Consider the following 23099-nt stretch of genomic DNA (forward strand, 5'->3'; position numbering starts at 1 on the left):
AAAGCAGGTAGAAGCTTGCGACTTGCCAAGGAAACACAAACCATAGCAATCACCTGATAGTGCTTCAGGGTCCCGTTGATGAGGAGGGCAGACTGCTTCTCCACCCTCTCGGAGATGGCATGAGCCACTGTGTAGTAGGACTGGGAGCCTCTGGCACTGCACTGCATGCTGTATTCATCGTCCACGTCTTGCTTAGCTGTCCTGAGGCACAGAAAGCGGAGGATCACGCACAGACATTCTGGTGCACGTGTTTTTATTTCATTCCATTCGAAAAGATGAATGGAAAGCCTAAAATAGCTGCAGTAGTACGGTTTATTTATTACCTACTATATAATTGCCTGGCAATTAAAATACATTATCTGTAATCCTCACAAAAACTAAGCAAGGCAGACAGTATTATTTTCACATCCCCATTTTATGCATGTGGAGAACCTCAGGCTCAGAGAGGTTAGTGAATTTACCTGCCACGTAAAATTAGCGGCGTCAGAATCTGAACGCAGGCCCGCGTGCCTCAAATGAATGATACGAACACGAACCGTACCTGCAGATTAACACTTTGCCTATGAAGCTGTCCTTGGCTCTTGGGGTGCAAAGATAAGCCCTACTCACAGAACACTGTCTAAATCTTGGAGGACAGGTGAGAGAGGGCTGAAGCTGACATAACAGACAGGAAAGTGGAAAGGTAGTTTTCCATTCTCTATGCCAGGTTAAGGAGCTGGTGTTTTATTCTACAGGCAATGAGGAGTCCTGAGGGGTTCTTCTCGGGGGGAGGGGGGCAGACTGATAAAATAGAGGTCCCTAAAGTAGGGCATACAGCCCTGCAATTAAAGGAGAAAAGGTTAGAATGTCTATTTCTGTTTTTTTTCTTTTAAATTTCATCGCTTTATAATGTTCTATTTTGCATACTGTTTCACAGTAATTTCCTTTTAATGTTAGAGCCATACACACAAAGAGCTGAGTAGACCATGGATACAGAGGACGACCCGGGTGCGGCACGGAGCTAGGCATGTAGGTGGGGGAAGGAGAGGGGCCCAAGGGTGCTGGGGTGTTTCCAGGCAGGATTTGGTGGCTGACTGGCTTGGCAAAGAGGACAGGGGAGGGAATGGTGGTTCTCACTTGGGTTTCTGGGTGAGTGCTGATGCCACTGAGGAAGGAAGGAAGGGCAGTGAAGCAGCCAGCTAGAGCGGCAAGTTTGATCAGTTCGGTCTGGGGTGGAGTGCAGGTGACGGGTGAGGAGCCCGGGAGTGAGCAGGAGCTGAAGCCGGGGATTGGGGACGGAGAAGAGGGCAGGGGGCGAGAGGGGCAACCCGAAGCCCTGGGGCCTGGTGGCCTGGAGCTCAGCGGCCACTTCTGATGGCAGCCACTTAAGTGGCGTGTGGCCACGAAGTCGGCTTCCTTCCTTAAAATACTCTAAAAGAAAATCGCTAAAGCCTCATTTACGTCACAAAATGCATCTGCAGGGAAGAAAACACTGGAGAGATACCCACTCAATGATCTGCTTGGCGTCCTTCTCGGAAACGTCCTCGCTGTTGGGGTCCAGCAGTATCTTCTCTTCAGTTTCCTGCCGACTGGACTCCTCTTCCTCATCCTGGGGCAGAAACAAAGATCCCGCTCTAACAAGGGAATCTATGGTGGGCCCTTTCCAACGAGGGGTTAACAGTGATCAACTTCGCAGATGAAGTCAAGAGCAGCCCCAGGTAGCACACACCGCTGCACTGCGTCCACCCGGCCAGGTGAGGGACAGAAGGAGCCCTCTGAGGCCCCTACCCCCTCCGCTCCTAAGAACAAAAACGCAAAGATCACACAGAGAGAGGGGCGCGTATCACTGCTTGGTTATCAAAGAGTCCTGCAGATAACATGACTGTCCCTTACTTAGCAGCACTCTGCATCCTTCCTTCTGAAGCCAGGCTCTGAGATGGTCATCTTGTCCTACTCACAGGACATTCTCTGATAAGGCCAGTGGCCTTTCACGGCCCCACGACTCTGAGTACGGGGCTGGGGCTTGCAAACACGCAGGTTCCAGGGGAACTTCACACCAGGAGTTTCTGAATATTCTGATGAAAACTGCCGATACTCGGCAAAGGGTCCATCACCTCCCACCTCTCCACTGTGTACTACGTTCTACTGGACTGTTTGAAAGCATCGCTGAATATTCACTATGCCACCACTAAGCACTGGGGTTGAAGGCTAAATCTTTCCAGATAATCTAATAGAATTCCTTTAAAAGTAGATTTAAAGAGAACGATGCTTTCCCATAATTCTTGAATGAAACAATACAACGTGACACAACATTAATGCTGAAAATCAAGTCTATGGTAAGATCATTGAGACACAGGGGTAAATTAAAGAACTAGCACAGCTCCTTCATTTTCCAGGTTAAAAAGGAAGCGCTGAGAGAGGAAGGGACTTGCCACAAATGGGTGGCAGACCCCAGATGTCAGCTTCATTCTATTCCTGGCTATCAGAGCTGCCTGCAGTTGTCAGTCTCGGGTTATCTCCTCTCTGTCCCTTAACGAGGAGACTCTTCCAACGGATCATTTATGGGCCCATTCATCTGAGTCAACAAGAAATATTTTTAAAGTTGATTTTGTAAGCTTCAAATATCTCAGAGAAAAAGTAGCCTATAAAAATACAGCATGGCTCTAAAAGTACTTGCTTTTTAAGAGGATCCTCTTTTAAAAATATAACTTTTATTTTTCCTCTTTGCAAAGTGTCCATAGGAGATTAATTTAGAAAACACAGGTCCACACAATAGGAGGAAACAACAATTGTCTTAAAATCCTAGTGTGCTATTATCGGTAAGGCAGCTTTGCCCACTCCGTGGCACCTATGCCATGGCACTCAGAACCAATATTCCTCTATACAGGCAAAAACCACATTCAGTGACTGCACACAATATATCCAAGTATATCCAAGGAATTCAAACAAGAATCACAGTTAAAGGGAAACCAAGAGGATCAATAAACTCATTAAATCAAGCCTAGGTTGCCCTTTTCATTTAAGTTCCCAGACTTTCCATTTCAAATAGACTCTAAGGTCCATAGGACTTCAGGAATTTTTAGGCAGCAAACCCTCAGTGTGAACCACTTGGAGGCATGGGACTGTCTTGCCCAAAGTGCTCCATCTTCAGTTCTTCCCAAAAGACCTTTCCACCACTTCTGATTTAATGCCAGCTTCAAGGTTCCAAATGAATTCAGAATTCACCAAGTCTCCCCATTGCTCAGGAGTCCCCAAGAGGTCACTTCACGGCTAGGCGTGTCCCATCAGAGCTCTGGCAAAACCTCAGCCCCAGTAATCACCTAAAGGCCAACACTGGAAGGAGAAGTACAGAAGGACACAGGTGCTTCCCTCATAAACTTTCAGACCCATGAACTCAAACAGAGACACATACATACCTCTTCCTCATAATCAGAATCGCTCTCTTCACTGTCGGACCTGGGGGCAACTTCGTAACTACAGGAAAAGGAGTGGGGAAGAAGAGAGGGCTTAGTTCTTTAAACTGCAAGACAATATATGCATGTATGACTTGACTAGCATGTTCAGTGTGCAAGTGACAAATGGGGGTACCAATTTTAACCATCTCAGCAAAGCTTGTGTTGTTTTAAATCCACGGTTTTACAAGGACCACAAAAATTAAAAAGCCAAAGAACACCAATAATTCTGCTTTAATGCTTACCCAGGATTCATTTCCAACCAGGCATCCAACTGACTTGCTTTGGGTGCTTCTGGTCCAAATAGGACCTTGCCGGTTTCTGTGTGAGTTACTTTGACAGGAAGGTCACTCATCTGACTGCTCTCATCTATGGGCTAGAAAGGAGAGAAAAAACCACATCACCACTTGGTGTTATGATGTTCTCCCAGTTCTGTGCAGAACATGTCTTAGCCTTTTGGCCGCCGGCCCTTGAAACATTTTTCTGTTATTGGAAATGTCACCAGCACAAGACTTCAGCTCCCCCAGATGGCTGCACTCACCAAGCCTCTGAACTAGGAGCTAGAAGTTCAAGGTAGTAGGGCCAGGTACACTGGTGGGAGGGCGGACCCCAGCGGCAGCAGAGCCAGTACAGCGGTCCTGGCCATGCCAAGCTCCTGCCTGCTCCCAGTGTCAGCCACATCCTCACTGATCCTTGTATGTATAATATCAGGTGTAGCCTCAAGTCTGGTTCTCCAGGCTTCCTGGAGATCCGATGAATTACCCAATATACCATTAATACATTCCCTTGTGACTCAAATCAGGCAGAGCTGATTTTTGTCATTTGCAAATCAGAACCTCAACCCCCTGAAAATATCCCCCACATCATGACTACTGCAAACTTATGGTTTCGGAGAGAATGGGAAAAGAAAAAAGTATGTAACTTGAGTCATCTCATTACTGGCTCGTTTGGTTTAGCAGAACCAGTGTCCTTTATCCAAAACCAAACCACCAGGTAACCAGGCCAACCATTGGTACCTGGGAGTGTGATAAAGCAAATAGCTTTGCTTATCTGAAATCTGAAGAATAGACCTAGACTGAGCTAACGTTCATTATTAGACTCTCAATGAAAAATGGCTTGCTCAGAAAATTAAGAGAATAAATGATATTGCAGAGGCTGTGTTTAACCTACTTCAGAGAATAAACTGTTTCAAAGGCCTAAAACTGGAGTAATCCTATGCAAATGAATGCTGCTGATTAGAGGGCAACTGTACTTCCAGGAGCAGACCCCCAGGCAAGATGCTTGCTTGGAAATGCTTGATTTGTGAGTCCTTCAAGTTATCTATCTCCGTAAAAGTAATAAAATCCAATGTTTAGACTACTCCTTAATTCTAAAAAATTTTTCTAAATTATTCTTATTTGGAGTTAAATAAAAATGACAGGAAAAACAGTATACTGTAGGTTACTGTCTGTATCTAACAGAAAATGAACGCCCCCTAAATTGGTTCTTCCCCCCAAAAAATGCTGTCAGAATAAGGAACAATATATTAGCAATTATCCACAAAAACAACCTTTGGAAAAAAGAGCCTTACTCTAGACTGTTGTTTTTTTCTTGTACATGTGCTAAAGCAGTGGCTGTGAACACCATTCCTTTGCAGGCCAAGATGACGTTTCTCCCTCATTAACGTAAAAGGTCACCTGTATGCTCATGCAATAAAGAAGGAAATCCACCGCTCCCTACCACCTCCCGTGGAAAAATCATACTCCATGATCTTGAACTATTATGACACAGCTTATTTCATTGCTTTAGGTGTCACGCCTCAGAGAAAATTGGTATTCACTGTAGCTGGAATGAAAACTTTGGCAGCAGCACTGAGCACAGCAGTGTAATAGGAAAATTATTTCATAGCAAACTGAGCAAGATGTCCACTTGGCCAACTTTAGCAGACAGAACACACATGTGCTAAGATGTAAAGGGAAAAAAAAGTGTGAGTCACAGGCCCTAGATCAGTAGGCAGTTTTCCCAAGAGATAATAAGAGATAAAGCTCTCTCACAGTAACCTGTTAACCGCCCCCCCACCCCCATGCTTGTTAATTACAAACTGATGTGAGGCTGCTTAGGTCAGGCTGGGCTTCTACAAATTAGAGTGTTTCTAAGTGCTCTAATATATAGTATTCTCCCCTCTTAACATCCCACTGAGAGTTTCTTACACCTTAAACATTTATCCCAATCCTTTCTCTCTTTGTGATGGATTACACTGGTGAGGCAACATTTACTGTTCAAGGGGTTTCTGCATAGACTAGTGGTTTCAACCTTCCTTTGGCATCCAGGCTGTTGGCATTCACAGTACACCTCACGTGCACAGTGATTCTAGAACAGGAAGAGGCAACCCCTCCACCCACCCCAAACCTCCAAGCAGGTTTATCCGAATCTGTGAGCGGAGAAGGCGGCTTGAAGCAAGCTCCCTCCCCATCCTGCTCAGGAGGAAGACCCCTCAATGTGAATCACTGGCAGGGAACTTAGGAGTTTTCAGAAGAAAAAAAAAATCCAATAAATGAATAATTGTATTCTCACGATTCAGGAGACTATTGGAAATACTAGACTATGGAATTTAGGAATATACTGATGAATTGACAAATAGAAGCCACATAGTTAAGCCAATAGAAGATGTCAAAAAATAAGTTAGCCAAATATGTAAACTGTTTGGCTTAAGGAGTTTTATAATTTCAAATTAGTAATAAACTAAGGAAACTGGGTCACAGCTAGGCTTCTGTATCATTTAGTGGGCAAATTAATTATAGGATCATTTAAGATTTTTACACATTCTACATAGTCCTAAACATATGCCTATCTGTGCACAGAAAATTTCCCAATGGCACACAAGAAACTTAGTATCAGTTGATTGGCAGTCTGAGAAGGAAGTAGATTACTTTTCAGTGTATCCCTTTTATATTATGCTAATGTATTAATCTTTGTACTTAAAGATGCGCAGCTGAGTAAAAATAGAATTAGTATACATGGAATGATATGTACGGCAAGGTATAGCAGGGGCTCGCTGAGCAGAATGCAGTAGAAGTGGCTGCAAAATCCCTTACCTCTCCGTCTGGTCCCAGGGCAGACTCTCCTCCCTCTGCATTCTCTTCCGCCTTCTGCAAAACAACAAAGAGCCACATGTTACGTGTAACCGAGAAGATGGGCACAGGAAGGCTTCATGGTAACTCTGGGGTATGTAACGGCACTTTGTTACTACTCACCCTCACCTAACAAAACATAAGTATCCATGCCTTTTATTTTTACTGCTTTTCACTATCTAAGGCAACGTGTGTATTTTATTAGCAACCTGCAGAATGTTCTTGAAAGCCAGGTGCAACTCAAGGCCAGCACTTCGTGGAGATCTGTGGATCGTGTCTTCTAGGATCCAAAGAGCTTAAGACATTGGCAACACTGAGAGAGACGGAGGTCAGAGTCTGCATTGTTCTCATGTTTGGCACTGTGAAGACACATCCTGATGCAATTCAACAAAACTTTCCTATTCCCTTAGCAAGTTTTCTGAAAATGTCCATTGAGAATAAACTCTGATACGCTCTTGAGTCATAAAAATACAAAAAAATGATATAAAAAATTCTCTGGATGTTTTTCACTCTACCTAATGGGCTTTCAGAATATGTAGTATTTCCACAGTGGGTATAAGGGGGAAATCTGAGGAAGATACTGTGATCTCATGAAAAATTCTACCATATCTTAAATAGTCCAATATCTTAGTCCATTAACCTCTATGAGTTTCAGACAGCCAACGTGGAAAACTAAGATTATGTCACATTTTATAGACACCCAAGAGAGTCTCATCTGTAATATACACAAAATAGTCTTAAAACTTCTTACATTTATGACAACTTCTTTGACAAGTGAAATCTTTAACATCACTTTTACAGAATCCTTACTTTAAAGTTATTGCTGGAAAGCTACACTACTTCAGAGTAGTATAGTGAGGGGGGGAAACAAAAAACTTCACTCATTTGCTTTATCAAGACATTTAAGAAAATAAGCTTTCCTCCCCTGGGTCTTTTAGTTAATTAAAAATATATGTAATGATACAGAATCAATATTAACTCCACTTTGTTTACACTTAAGGCATTGATTATATCATACATTTTTGCTTTCCTTGTAAATAACTCAATTGTCCCTTGACAAAACAGCTTTTATAAAAAATGTTTAAAATTCAGCCTTTTGTCCATACTGAAGAAATGCAGTTTCCATAAATGTTTGAAAATTCTAAAGTTCTCCTATAATTTTCTTACAAAAATAGATGTAAATGTGTAGGCAAAAACACAAGGCACCAAAGACAGGAAACAAAATGCTCTCTTTGGTTACGATTTCCCTTAAGTTTACAAACTCAAAAGAAATGATCAGTATCGAAAGGTATGGGGCCCTTTGTCTAGGCTAGAAATACAGAGCGAACAATGGCAGAAAAGCTCAGAAAAGAAACGTCCCTGCTGCCAGCACCTGGATTTTCCATTTTTGGAGTTCTCAGGCACTATACTAATTAATGGGAGAAAGTCAATTAATCCCACCATTCTTTCCGTACAAATCAGAAATGAGCTACCAATTTGGCCAACAAAGAAAATCAAATGAGACAATGAATAAGCCAATTTCCAATAGCTAGCTAGTGGAACTGGATCACCATTTCAATGAATAGCACCTTAAAAAGCTTGAAGCACCATAAATAATAAAATCAAAGCTATTCTGAAGGATACTTTTCTATGAATATGCTATAAGCGCGTTATCTAAAAGCTGCCTCATAATCAGGCCTTCCCATTACTTAAAATCCTCTCAACTGACTTAAAAAAAATTCCACCAGGTATCAAATTTGAGAAGCAATGTAAATATTAGATGTAAGAAACTTGGTTCTGGAATTAGAGGACCTGCATGTGAATCCCAGCTGTGTCACTAAGTATAAGAGACCTTCACTGTGTGACCTTGAGCCAATCTTTTGTGTCTTGGTTCCCCTTCTTTTGGAAACTAGGGACAGTAACAGTCCCTACTACCACATAGGGCTGCTGCAGGCAGGACTGGATCGCTATTTTGATGTATACAATCCAATGTCTCATGTAATTAATATACACTGCGAGTGTCAATCTCTACAATGTAAAAGAATCAACAATAATCCAAGGGCTATTCTTTGTCTATATAAGACTGCTAAAGCACTGTATGAAAACTGCTTCGTAAGATTACAGGGTCATGGACTTCTGTCTGTTTTGTTCACTTATGTATTCCCACACCTACCAGAGTACCTGGCATTTAAAAGGCACTAAATAAATATTTGGTGAATGAATGCAAACACAGAGAACAATGCATATGCTTAGTGAAATACTATTATTATTGTAATTAGGTGCAAGTCAAAATAGTTAAGAACACATACACAATTCCTCCTTGAACTGGAGCTCCACGAGACTTCTCTCGCATGCCCTGTACTTACACCCCATTCGGCTATGTTGTTATATGAACGGAAGCCAGGTGCACTCTACTCTATGGCAAGAGATACCAAGTTCTTCCCTCATGCTTCGGGTTCTTTCAGTTTGAAGGTTTCTGGTTGGTGTGCTTTCATTAATCCATGTTCTCACATCAAACTGGTACTTTATTCCCTCCACCCCTCCAAAAAAAACACCTTCCCTTTTTTAGGTTCAAGATGAACTCCAAACAGACTGTGATGGGCGCTAGGGTTTGAGCTAACTTTGGACAGCCTCTGAGCGCCTGGGGAAATGGCTGGTGCTGACGGCAGCTGCTACGGGTCTCCCACTGCCTGAGCAGTTTTCACAGATAGTTATCTGAATCATGTGACTGCAAACACATCCTATCAATATTACTGAGCTGAGCTTACTTCCACTGATTAAAAACAAAACACTGAAGTTCATCCATTAATTAGGACTAAAGGAACTTTGTCCTGCCTTCTCACGACCTGCAAAAAGTTTGGAACTAATTATGCTTGTGGAGGAAGAACGGAGTGTAATTAACCCAGTCATGGGAGGGGATATGAAACCAATTACTCTTAACTAAACACAATTTGGGTTCCTAATTCCAAAAGCCAAAGTCAGTTCATACCTTTCATTTAGAAATGTTTAGGAACAAAGCTGTGTGCGTGGCTACCCATTTTCCTTGCAGAAGCCATCTAAAATAATCAGTGACGGGGCCAAGGAGGGAAAGAAATCCCTAAACATGAAAATCCCATTTAAGCTGAACTCAAGAAAACAGACTACAATGGGGCACTTTATTTAGATTACCACAACATAGGCCGCAAACAGCCTCATTTTGTAAAGAAACAGTTTTATACCAAATATTTTACAATCCATATCATAAAGTAAATGCATTTTAGCCCCAGCAGGTGTTGTTATAATATGCTGAAACAACATTCAAATGTGCTGGCATCTTAAAGGCTTGTTCTGTTTCAATGGGAACCTAAGCTTTCAGAAATCACTGGGTTATTTTTACTGTCACTTAAGTGGACCTCTGAGCATTCAGATAGGGGATCAGGCAATAAAAAAATACCCTAGAATATCAAATTAACAGGCAATTGCACATTGCTTTGGTTGTACCTTGCAGAGAAAGCCAATTCTAACATTTTGACTCAAATAACTGGTCAATCCAGTTAAGCAGGACTTTGATCCAAACTTCTGCTTTCACCCATTCTGACACTGAACTAATCAAATAAATCTAATCATCGTGGCTTTGTGTTCTCCTATCTTTACAACAGTCACTGCACTCAAATGCCCAGAATTACTTAAGAACCTCTCTTTTACCTACGAAAACGTCCTTGTAGAGAAAAGCTGCAATAAACTATATCATCTTTGGGGAAAACATAAGACGGAAGAGAAATGAGAAGAACTGGAGAGTAACCTGAATTTAAAACAAATGTCTCAACCACATTACTACTTTGCATTGGATGCTCTTTTTACCAAACATTATACCAAGAGGCTTTTCTGACTTTTGGATATCCAAAAACGATAAGAAACAAATTTTCCTATCACTACATTAATCAATACATCGCGCTGGGAAGGTTACCCCTCCAAAAGGCCCCAGTCCTGAGATTTACTTCTACTCGTGGTTGATGAAAGAGCGAGAGAATAAGTATCAGAAAGAAAAGGAAACGCCACAATGAGGAAGATCTGGCCCAGCGTTCTGGTCCCCATGGGTTCTCTGAGGGTGTTCCTGTTAGTGTCATGGGTTTCCAAGAAATGTCACAAGTACACAACAAGGACACAGTTCTGCTGGTATCTACACCCCATCGAAAGGTTTGAAAGATGGAATTAAATATTTATTTCCAGCCCGAAGTCCACAGCTCAGGAAGCTGGAACCGTAAGAGGCCTAGACTTCTAAGCAGGAGGTTCGGGGTCACAGGTGGCATGGGCTCCTAACCACAGCTTAAGGAAAAATACACCCTAAAACACCTGCGAGAAATGCCTTAGCATCACCAGAAGCCACTCTAAATTACAGGCCACGTAATTACAAATTATCTTTGTAGGAGCTGGGGCAGGGGGAGTAAGCAGCACTCACCGAAATGCATCAGTCTTCCTCTCTTACTGCATGCCTCAGTAGGCCAAGAACCTGTCATCATCCTCGAAGACGATGTTCGATGGATCCCCCACCAGAAAAAAACTGTGGCTATTTACTCAACCTCACAGAGAATGCGCGGTAAGGGGGAAAAGGAGATTCTGTTTCCAAAAACCTACAACCACATCTCAACAATCACAATCCCGCATTTATACCACAGAATGGCCTGATAAAATACCTAAGATTTACTGAGTACTTACTGTGTGCCAGGAAACATTCTAAATGCTTTAGATAAACTTTCCCATTCAACCCTATCAAATCACCTTTTGACAGATCAAGAGACTGAGGTGCTAGATAACAGATCTTTTAATGAAATACCCTATAAGGGAATAAGAGCAGATTAGTCTGATATGTTCTCTTACACAGTTATGAATTTAAAAGATTGTGTGCTAACATCTTTTGGACGGTGGTCCAATTTTCTAATTCAGCCTGTCCAGTCCTATTTGTATATACCCCAGTGGCTTCATCTAGCCCCAGCCCCCATTTTATCCTGTACTCACCCAGCAGATGTGAGAGAACAATCATGGCAAAGGACGGAGACCTCAAGGTCATGCTAAGTGCACATAATAGTGCGTTCATTCATCCTGCCCCACTGCAGAGACTGGCTCCACATAATTAGATATTTCGATTCTTTAACAATTATTGCTCCTCTAACTCTTAAGTAGATACACACAGTTTACTTCTTTTTCTTCCATTTCAAGGGCATTAATGTAAGAGCAGGCTGAGAAGAAGTCTCGGAATGATTTATAAAGATATATTTCACTGAAATGGCTATAATAGTGAGAAGGGGAAATTAAACAAGGTCACGGCAGGTTAAAGGAACCCCACTCTATTATTCAGCAACAGCAAGTAAACACAGTAAACTCCCCTATGGGGAAAAACAAAGGCCTTTTCTGTTACACTGGGGCTATTTTTTTTTTTAATTATACACTGAATTTAACACAAAGTAAAAAGTAACCCTTTTGCAATTACATCACAAGGTCAATCACACTGGATTTTAATAGCATAGCTCTTCCTGTTATCTGTATCTTAGTTGTCTTACAAATGTTGCTACCAGGTCCATGCTACTAGTTCACTGGGTAAAGAAGGTTTTCTCAAAACAAAGATTTATTGATACCTTTCCTAATTAAAAAAATGCAGTAAGGTACAGCATAATGCTCAGGCCCACAGGAAAATGCTGAAAGGGACGGCACAGAATTTGTAAGCTTCCGGATGCAGTTTCCCCCCCAACAGAGAAACTGCACCAAGCGACTCTCCACCATTCACTCTAAGGGAGGAAACAACTACAGATAATCCAAAGTGTCCAAGTCTCAGCTTCTGAAAGCACCTGTTTTCTTTGCACTATTGAACGTGCGTCTGGAATTGGATAACTCACTCTGAACTCAGTCTCAAAGCCCCATGAAAGACAGTTTTCAGGAAAGAGAAGGGGCCTGGTTTCTTTCTTACCTTCTTTATATCCCATTTCTCCTAGCAAGATGGCCAGGGAAGGAAACAGCCTGTCCTCAGTCCTGCTGAGAGCAGGGATGGCCCAAATGCTGGGCATCCTGAGAGCACACCAGGAAGAGGTCATCCGGTAATAATTCTGCACCTTCAACCATGTGAGAGCAGCGGGCGGTGCCCAGAGACAACACTAGGCAGGCTGGAGATGCTTGGATATTATTATTCATTTGCCAAAAAATCGGGAAATTACTGACTTGCAGTATTCCTTCACATCATTCATCTCAGTTTATAATTATATATTTAGATGCATATTTGATTAATATCTGTCCCTCTCTTTCTTTCTCTCTCTCTGATTAAATTGACAGAGAGGGCAAGAGTGCTTTTTCTCACCTTTATATTCTCTCTCTCTCCCAGCATCCGGCATATGGTGCCTCCATCATAGTAAGTATTCAGTAATATTTGTTGAGCAAATGCACGAAATAGAAAGTGTAAGTGCTACTAGCAAACCTGCAGGCAAGCGTCTGGAGGTAGAGAGCCAACCTACAGGTCATCAGAGTTGCCAGCACCATGAAACAGTATGACAGGTTCCTGCTCTGTACAGATTAACACAAAAATAAAGCCCGGACCATCATCACTCAATTGTGCATCTTTCTATGATGATATAACGATCCAATGCCATGGCAGGAATCTATTAACTATAAGCCAGAAGCTCCAATTTGGGCCAATAGCAAAGAAATGTAGGATACAAACTTGAATACGAAAAACACTAGCAGTGACTTTTGTGACAACCTCTGCAAAATACATGTGGAGATTCAGAAAAACTAAAACTGCCACTTCATGGGATCCACTTATGGAATGTTACAGAATTGTATCTGTTTGCCAGTGTGCTCTCCACCAACTCTGAAAACGCCTCTTAAAGTCAGAAATGGGGAGCTGGAATTTTGCAAAGCCTGTAATGCAACCTTGACAGGAAAATGAGGTATTCCTCACCAACGAAATGTCTAAATCCAAGCCCTGAGTCATCCCTCGTTCATCTGCACAAGAAGGGAAGCTGTCTTAGACTACAGGGGTCAGGAGCAAGAAGGCATCTTCTCAATCATGTATTCCTCCTCCTTCGTTATGAAACAGGTATGAGAATTCAGGAGCCATGAAATTAATTAGTTTTGGAAAAACATTTTGTTCAATCATTCAGTGCAGCGAGTAAATGATTAAATGCTACCCATCCTCAACCTTCACAACTCTGAGGAAGCCTTCCTGTTTATACCAGGGTCAATTAGAATTTACCGTGAAAACAAAACATCAACCAAGAACTAAGTTACCAGACTACTTAAGCTTCAAAGAAGAGTTATATTCACAGGCCTACACTAGCATGCTGCCCTTGAACTGAGATATAAAGTCTGTAGAGCAGAAATTCTAAATCTTACCCTTCCCTTCTCATGACAATTAGGACATTTTACCTAAGGCTATTGTTTTCCATAAAATCACCTGAAACCCATCCCTTAGTGTGACACAAGGTTGCTGACCTGAATGAACAATTTTGGCGTCACTGTCTGCCCAAATAAATGGGCTGAAATTTGTGCCAAAAGTATCCCAAGGCTATCTCTTACATCTTTCTATGGTTTCTTTCAACCTGTACACTGCATTTTCTCCTAAATTTTCACTCCATAGTTTCTTAACTGAGCAGTCCCCTGCCACACCTCATGGCACTCAAGAAAACAGTTAACGGTGCCCGTGTTCTTCCTCTTCTTTTTGACTGTAATTTAGTTTTTAAATACTGTATGAAACAATGGGAATATGAACTGCGTTGCTTCTATTTAATACATCCTGTTCATTATGCTCTCACCTCCCACGCCCAGTATGCCTAATCAACTCCTTCTCACCATACCCATTTCTATGAGCAAGTTTTGCAATCCAGTCACCTGAACCTTGCGTCAGCGTGGTGAGTGCATTTAGTAAAGAGCAATACACGCTTTAAACTGGTCCGCGGCCCAGCTGCCGCCAGGAGGGCGCTCACCTTCCTCCTCCGCCGCCTCTTCTTCTTCTCCTTGGCCGCCTGGGCTTGCTTGTGCTCCCAAACCAGGTTGGTCAGGTTGGCCACATACTCATCCGTCTGCTGCAAAAGGTAAGCTAAACGCCTGTCTTTCTTTTGGTCAATCAGTTTTCTGTAGCCCTCTTCATCTTCAGCCTGTTAAGGAAAGGAGAGCAGGGTCAGAGCGTAACAAGTCTACAGATGCCTTTTCTACCCATCCTGCCCCCTGACAGTCTGAACTTTCGTGGTAAGCGCGGCAAACTGAGTGATCCAGGTTGCAAGAGTTCTCGCATCCCAGGACACCAGGGTCCACGGCAAAGACTGGACACATGGTGTGATCGAGCACTGTGAGTCAACTGTTTGTTCTTCTGTATTTCTTTTTTTGACAGAGAGAAAGTTTATTTTACTTTCCTGGAGAAGGGAAAGGGCCGATGCATTGCAGATCAATACAAGGGCCTGTATTTCTTTAACGGTACAAAAAAATGTTAAAATCTGACAATTCACCATCTGAAGTTTATTCTTAACTTGGTATTTTGGAAATTTTCAAATATAATCAAAAGTGGAGAGAATAAAATAATCTCTCATATAACCAACACCAAGCAACAAAAATCAACTTGTGATGACTCCTGCTTCATTACTACCTCTCCCCCGAACTCCTCTCCTCAATCCCAAAATGGATTGTCTTGAAGCAAATTCCACACATAATATCCTTTCATTCATAAATATTTCAGTACTTCTAAAGGCAAAAAATCAAGTGGGCATTAAACAAATAACTTCTTATACTTAAAAGCATTACAAACATTGCGATTGACAGGGAAAGTCAAATTTGGGGGATTTTTGTCATAATTGGCACTGTGTTATGGGCCTCGGTGACTGGGACAAGTCATTTAGTACCTGAAGTCTGATACTGCAGAGCAGTAAAACAGTTACAGTAATTCCCATCTCCACTTCCCATTAAGCAATATTAGAGGTTAAATAGAATAAAAACTCTGATGTACTCTGAGCCATTTCAAGATAAACCTTTTTTATATGTCCCAATAAAAGGACACCTCAAAAATATTTTCCTCATGTGAGGCAGGATAAAAGAAGCATGCTGCAAAATCTTCACGAGGCAGCTGCATTACAGAAAAGCTCGGCATCTTCCGTCCAGGAGTGTCACTCCAGCCTGTGCCCGAGTGACAGCAGTTTCATCCCTCAGTCTGGCTGCTTTCTGCCCCATGGATGAGCATGAACCTCAAATGCTATTATAACTCTAATTGCTTTTCGTTATGGTTGATCTCACTTGAAGAAAGAGTGATAGAAAACTTCAGTTTCTCTGTTATCTGTATATTCCATCATTTAATTGCAAAAATTAATGATTTGCAAATGCCTAATCATTAGTGTCATACCAATCTGTTACTGAAGTGCTAATATAGTTTCACTTCAGTTAAATCAGACAAATTTGACTGCTTACTGCTCAAATTACTATAAAACGGTCTCCCTAGCTAGTTAGACATTTCTTGGGCAGTCTTCCTCCTCCCCCCCCAAAAAAAGGGAGAGAGAGGCAGAAGAAGATGGTAGGATTTAGTAGTACCTACACACAGAGCCTTTTAGAATATGCTATTTACTCTCTGGGACCCCCAAAATTAATGAAAACAAAATGCAAACCATAATACCAGCAAGGAAGAAAGACACCATCATTTGGAATTTTCCCAGGACATAATTATGGCTGAGGCTAATGACTTTTTCTTCATGCAATACTCAGGAATTACGTCCCAGATAGAATTTGCAGGTCTCTTATCATTACAGATCACACACACTTTTGTAAAGTCCATGGTGTTCTATGAGGCCCAATTCCAAAATAATCCAAAAACCAAAACCAAACAAACAAAAAAACACAGCCAATGATATAAACCAATCCTGTCTGTGATATAGATCCATTCAAAAATAACAGTGCAAAAATAATGACCCCTGACTTGCCTCTGACAAGATCCCAGCTACAAACAAAAAAAGCAACATTTCAAAATTAACTTAAAAATCACTTTTTACACTGGTAGAGAAAAAATTTTTGCCATTAAAAAAAAAAAAAAAAAAGACAAGGTCTTCAAAAAAAAAAGAGAGACTTTAGATACCAAGATACACATAATGAGATACTCATTCAAAACGAGTGCCATTAGTCTCAAAGAGGCAATATTTTTAAAAGAACTGCCATTTCCAGCCTTCCAGATCTGGTTATCAAAACTCCCGAGAGATACAGTACCTGCCTTTATGTGAGGAGCTATAATCTGAGCAGCAATGCCACGCTAGGACACGGGAATACTACACCCACCAGCTGAAACCCAAGACGTGCGGCACGCATTGTCCAGGAAAGAGAGGATGTTTGAACTCCATCCCCACCAAGTTGAAGGAAAGTATTCATGTATTTTATAAGGAGCTTTTACCTTCTCTGTCCGCTACGGTATATTTAACATTCTCAATGCAGGCTGTGAAAGGAGCGTTCTCCTCGGTTCCTTACCATCAATCTGCGCATTCTCTCCTTTTCAATCCGCTCTGTCTCCTTCTTCTGCTCCCTTTCGGTGTTGGCGTGCCAAGTCGCCACCGCTTTGGAAAGCTTCTGGATCTTCCCAGCCACAGAGCGATGGTACTCTTTAAAATCTTTTGCATGTTGCAAAATGCTGTTCAGGTATTCCTAAAGGATCCCAAGTGGGGGAGAAAAGATTACTTAAAATCCATTTCCCAATGCGCTTGAGGTTTCAGTGTGGTCCAGGAAAATGCTCAATGTGTATTTAACAGCATCCAAAGACTGGAAACCTGGGACTGTTCTGGGATAGGTGCCCTGGTGCGTCTCCATAGCTGAAGTGTGGGCTATGGGGCTGGTGAGAAAGGTGAGCTCTCAAGGTTTATTTTGGTGCCAGCCTGCGGAAGAGAAGATTCTGAAGCTTTGAGGGTGTGACCGCATGAAAATGGAAAGCTCAGAAATGGAGAGAAATCTACAAAGTGGCAAAGATAAAATTAAAGGCCAATTATTCTCAAATATACCCGAAGGACATGGGTATTTCCAGTAAGAATTATGTTATAAAAGTAATGTTTCTTCTGCTCCAAGTATCGTAGAGCCCTGGCTGGGCAGCTCAGTTGATGAGAGTGTCATCCTGATACCCCAAGGCTGCAGGTTTGATCCCCGGTCAGGACATATATAAGAATCAACCAATGAATGCAGAAATAAGTGGCACAACAAATCGAGGTTTCCCTCTCTCTCCCTAAAAAAAGCAATTAAAAAAATTTTAAATATCTTAGAATTGTGACTCAAGATTTTATAGAGAGCTAAAATCTACATATGTAATTTGTATACATTGTTTAAATAAAGGAAGGGGAAGTGTACCCTTATTTACACAAAATACAACACTTTTTAAAAACTAAACTAGGCTAGGCACTAAACTGAGCACACAAAAAAACAAACACAAGTTATAGGATCATGACACAAAATCAATTCCTACATCAAAATATTTCCAAACCCCTAGAAAGGAATGTTTTAAAATATCTGCCCCTGTGAAACCTCCAACTGGGCCTTCAAGGAGCCCCGGATACCGTATTTGTATGTGTTGTAAAAATAGCTTTCCTGCTTTTTTCTTTCCTTTTCCAAGTCCCCCAGGATTTTGCTCTAGGAATCCCACCCAGTCAGCAGCTTTCCACGGGATTATGACGATGGCCCCTGACGGGAAGGAAGAAAGCCCACTTACCCGGCTTGGCCTAAGTTTCCCTGACTACGAAATGAAATGGCGCGGCCAGGCCAGGTGAGCTCCGAGGACCAGGCCTGTCGGTGACGCCCCCTCGCCCACCCTGGCAGGTGCCCCAGCCCCCCTGGCTCCGCCCGGCTGCCGAGCGGGCCGCCTGCCAGCCGGGGCGGCGCAGGGCCCAGGCCGAGGTACCTGGTGCTTCTGCCGGCGCTTCCTCTCCTGCTCAATCTTCTGCTGCTTCTCCAGTTTCTCTGTCATGCGGGCTTCCCTCAGGGTCTGGCGCTTGCTCCGCTTGTACGCTTTGGAGTTGAGAGCCGTCTCCAGGGTCGTGTCCCGTCGCATGCAGGCCACCACCTCCTGTCTCAGCTGTCAGGAGGAAGGCAGTTAGGGAGGCTCCCCAAGCGGGGGCCAGCCCCCCGACCCTTGCCCTCCCCTCGTTTCCACTGAGTGGGGCGGAATGGCGAGGCTACAGGCGTCTCAATCACAGCCGGCCTTGTGGTAAATGAAGGGACTAACTTGTACCACGTTTATGTGGTATTTCCAAAGATGGTATAATTTCTCTTTCCACATAATTCAGGAAAAAAGCAGTGATAGCACTGTAACAGTGAAAAAAAAATAAAGTAGACATTGTCCTCGCCTTTAAGTAAATTCATTCATTCTATTTAATTATGCTAACAATGCCAATAGTTAGTAAGATTTAAAATTTTTTGCTTTGTTTTAAATGTCATACTAACATGCTCCTCGTGTTTAAAGATGTACTTTAATGATGCTCTGCAAAATGAACAAAAGGATTGCTTCCTGTTCCTGTCCAATGCAGCGGATACTCAATGTTAACTCATAGTCTCATATAAAAGACAAGAGATGGCTTCCTCCCACTGTTAAAAATGATTTTGTTTACAAGATGCTCAAAGTTTATGCTATAGCATGAACTTCTTTTAGATGATCATAAATATAATAACTTATCCCTATTGTATGTTACGTGGTGGTAGGGGGTGGGAACTGAAAATATACATTAAAACAATAATTCAATTGAATCTGAAATCAGCATCAATTACAGTTAATTTCATCGGGGAATTTCACAGATAAAAGATTTTTTCAATATTAAGCAAAAATCAGAGACTAGTAAGAATCTAGCATAGTCAAGCTAATTTGAATATAAACTTATTCCTAAAAATATACTTGGGTAATATTCTTTTAACAAAATGTTATCAAACATTTTATCAATGCATTTTATGGTGTCACCTAAAAGAAGAAAGTAATAGAACTCGGAGAGTTTTTCTTCCTTTCCTTTTTTCAAAATTTAAGCTCTAATCTACTCTCACAAACCTATGGCCAAGTAGCACCCAGTCACACTGATGCCCTCTTCTGATATTATAACCAATAAGGTAAATGTACTCCCACGGTCATACGACAACAGCAACTGAGGTGGCCTTGTGATTTTAATCACATCCTCCAACAGACCAAGTCATGCAATTCAGTACTTCCAAACTACTTTCGTTCATTAATAATTCATTTTGCATGCCCCAGGACCTTAACCAAGCAAACCCCTCTGACTGACGGCAACGTGCTCCTTTCCCCGTTTGGCTAAATGAGGCAGCGTGCAGAACAGGAGATCTACACCTTTCCGATCCATAAGACAAAAACTCACCAAAGTGAAAATTAGCTCTATTTCATTCCACTAGTTACCTACGGATTTAGCAATTCTAAAACAGATCATTATGCTAGCTTTTATTAATCAGTGACTACTATGAACCATAGCGGGAACAATAGATAATAATTCACTGGTTATTCAATATGTAGGTCTGACATGATCGAATGCGCCAAACTTGTGTTGTGATGAATTATCAAACAGTTACGAAACATAGGTTTATGTATTTCTGTAAATGATGAACTATTAATTTAGTAGAGTGGCTATGGTCTTCCTTAAAATATTTTCACGGTCATGGCTAGGATTGTACATTTGTGTTTATAAAGAAGCTCTGGTCTGCCACCTGACTGTTTTCCTTTGGAGCCATAAAGGCAAACATGAGCTATCTCATTTGTTCTCAAGGTTTCATCCAGGGTAACAAAAACTGTCTTAACTCTGACTTTGTAAACCATAATGCAAGAGGAAAAAATGTCTCTGATACACAGAAGGGAAAAACAATAACAAACAGTTCCTCATCAGTACTTTTAGCTCTCTGCTGCTGGTCTAAAAGATACACTATGTTACTAAGTTTCTATCTTTATAACAATACTGAACAGACTTAAGGAAACACACTGATCTCGAACAATTACATTTATTTCCTACGTCTCAGATTTGCTGGGGAAAAGGTATTACCTGACGTTGGAAATTGAGTAACCGAAGTGCTTTCAGTTCCACGGTTGCTTTGGTTCGTAAATCTGGTGGCAAAGAGCCAGGCAGATTTTCCAGTTCTTGTATCCTGTGAGCTATGCGAGCTTGAAGTCTAAAGGAGATAATAAAATAGGGGCGGGAGAGGTGGAAATATACATTACAGTTCAGTCTTAAATGATAAACAATAACATTAGGTTCAAGTTCATGGCAAAACCTATTCCAGACACTCACAGTTGATTCCTGACATCCAACTAGATTTTCTGATGTTAAACAGAGAAAAGCTGCCCTTGCATTAATGCAGACAGGTGCTATATGTTGCTTAACACTCTGGTCTTGTACATAACCTTTCTCTAACACCCAGGAAAGGAGGCTCATGATACGTGTAGGAGGAACGTCAAGTGCATTGCTGGCTCTGAACAGGGACAGAAAATGAGAGGCAGGAAAATCTAACTTGCTCCCAAATGCCCAGCCAGCCATTAGGCAGGGCTGAAACAACTGAGTTTTCTTTCTAACTTCTGGTTCTGTCCTGAGGCAACGGGGCCATCTGCCCTCCTTGCCAAGATGCTGATGATGACGGCCTTTAAAGCTGAGTGAACAAGAGCACTTGTAGGTGCTGAAGCCCCAGAAATTGGTCAACCCAAAACATTCAGAGAGAGCCCTGCCAACCACAGCCATTTCCTCTGTGAGCAATGCTTGCCGGGGGTGGGGAAGAAAAGGCAAATTTGGCATTTAAAAAAAATCAGGTTTGGGGCAGCAGCAAATAGCAAAGTAAACAGTATTTAAAAACTGAGAGCTTCTAGAAAAGGATTCTTAGGGATTCTCATTTTAGACACCATCAAAAATATAACTGCAGGTAGTTCCTCCTAGTAGAAAATAGAAGACATCCCAATTTCTTCATTCATTTGGGATACCATTACTGTTACCCATAGAAACTCCTGGTTTTAGAGTTCACTGGGATCCTTTTTTTACAAATAATTACATGTCATTTAAATCTATTTTTAGAACTATCTCCCAAAATTTGGGGCAAACTGTCTTGGAAGAGACTTCAACAAAGAAAGAATAGTAATAAAAAAGGAAGTAAGTTAAACTAAGTTAACATTACCTGCACTGAGTTAAGTACATTTAATGCACCGTTTTATTTAATATTCTCTCTCCCCCCCCCCCCCAGATACCCCTACACTTACAAGGTATAATGTGCTATTACTGATGAGAACATAGAAGCTCGGCAATATTAAGAAACACATTGACTTCACAGAGCTAATAAAGGAGGGACTCTAGAGTGAACCTCCTTTGCCTGACACCAAAACCACTACAGGATAATTAAAATAGACTTTCTAACTGAGAACCTTCCTGGAGCTCAACTACAAATGTTGATAATTAAAGATTCTATTAAAAATTGGTATTATGGTCTCATCAACCTTTACAATGATGTATAATTATTAATATGAAAAAGTAAAACCTGTGACTTAGATGCTGCAAAATATCTTAAGATTTCATTTAGCCCAAATATCAAAATGATCAGGTTTTTTTGTTTGTTTTTAAAAACACAGAGTTGTTTGCTTTGGTAGAGAAATAAAATATCCTCTTTTTCCAAATTTTAAAAATGAGAGTAAAGGAAATGTGTTGTTTTTAACTGACTTCACTAAAAATAACATTATGACAAATTTCTACTTTATATGGTATGTACATTTGGTTATTAATTTTGATTTACTGAATTATTTATCATCACAATGCATTATTATATTATCACTGTTATCAGGTATTATTTCAACTATGCACACCAACACAAACAATAACATCATTAAATAGTATAACCATGTAGCAGATTAAAAATTTGTTAGTTCCAATAACAATAAACTTTTATCATATTATTCTTTTCGGTCAAATTGTTTAAACTCTCCCAACTTCTTCTATTTCTTAAATAGCCCCAAAGCCCCAAATCTCCAAATAAAGCAACAGATGACGCATCTTAACAATTAAGATATAAAGAGAGCCCGGCCAGGTGTGGCTCAGCAGTTGAGCGTCCACCTAGGATCCAGGAGATCGTGGTTCGATTCCTGGTGAGGGCACATGCCCAGATTGCAGGCTCCATCCCCAGAAGAGGGTGTGCAGGAGGCAGCCGATCAATGACTCTCTCATCATTGATGTTTCTAGCTCTCTCTCCCTCTCCCTTCCTCTCTCTGAAATCAATATACATTAAAACAAACAAACAAAAAAAGATATTAAGAGGAAAAATCTATTGTGGATTTTTTCAAATATGTAATTTAAAGGAAAACACCTAAGCTGAAACAATTTCACTTTTGTAGAATAAGGCCACAGTGAAAGGAAAATTAAGTATTACAGTGGGCTGAGACGAGGGCCAACGACATGGTTATTCTACTTCCTTGGTTCTAGAGTCATTGCAGGCCTTTTTCATTTGAACCCAAACTGTCCCTTGGTATTCTGGTTAACTCTCTTTGACAAAGTGGGTCAGGTGCTAAACTAAAGGAATAGCTGCTTTTCCCTAATCTTCTAAAGGACTAAATAAATAATCTTAGGACAGCTGGACTGACAATGCAGAGATTAAA

General features: G+C 41.3%; 1 protein-coding gene across 1 annotated transcript in view; it reads right to left on the reverse strand.

Moving 5' to 3' along the window:
• Positions 1-23099, reverse strand: part of SMARCA2 (SWI/SNF related BAF chromatin remodeling complex subunit ATPase 2) — a 157034-nt gene that overhangs the window by 98478 nt on the left and 35457 nt on the right. The window contains exons 6-14 of the mRNA XM_087822686.1: positions 20518-20644; positions 18390-18563; positions 16979-17152; positions 14470-14640; positions 6506-6559; positions 3677-3807; positions 3396-3453; positions 1488-1588; positions 54-201 (exon numbers count right to left, since the gene is read on the reverse strand). Of these exons, the coding sequence (XP_087678812.1) occupies positions 54-201; positions 1488-1588; positions 3396-3453; positions 3677-3807; positions 6506-6559; positions 14470-14640; positions 16979-17152; positions 18390-18563; positions 20518-20644 (1138 nt within the window). The remainder of the gene's footprint in view (positions 1-53; positions 202-1487; positions 1589-3395; positions 3454-3676; positions 3808-6505; positions 6560-14469; positions 14641-16978; positions 17153-18389; positions 18564-20517; positions 20645-23099) is intronic.

Source organism: Miniopterus natalensis, chromosome 12 (genome assembly GCF_054644295.1).
Source record: "Miniopterus natalensis isolate mMinNat1 chromosome 12, mMinNat1.hap1, whole genome shotgun sequence".
NCBI classification, from domain to species: Eukaryota; Metazoa; Chordata; class Mammalia; order Chiroptera; family Miniopteridae; genus Miniopterus; species Miniopterus natalensis.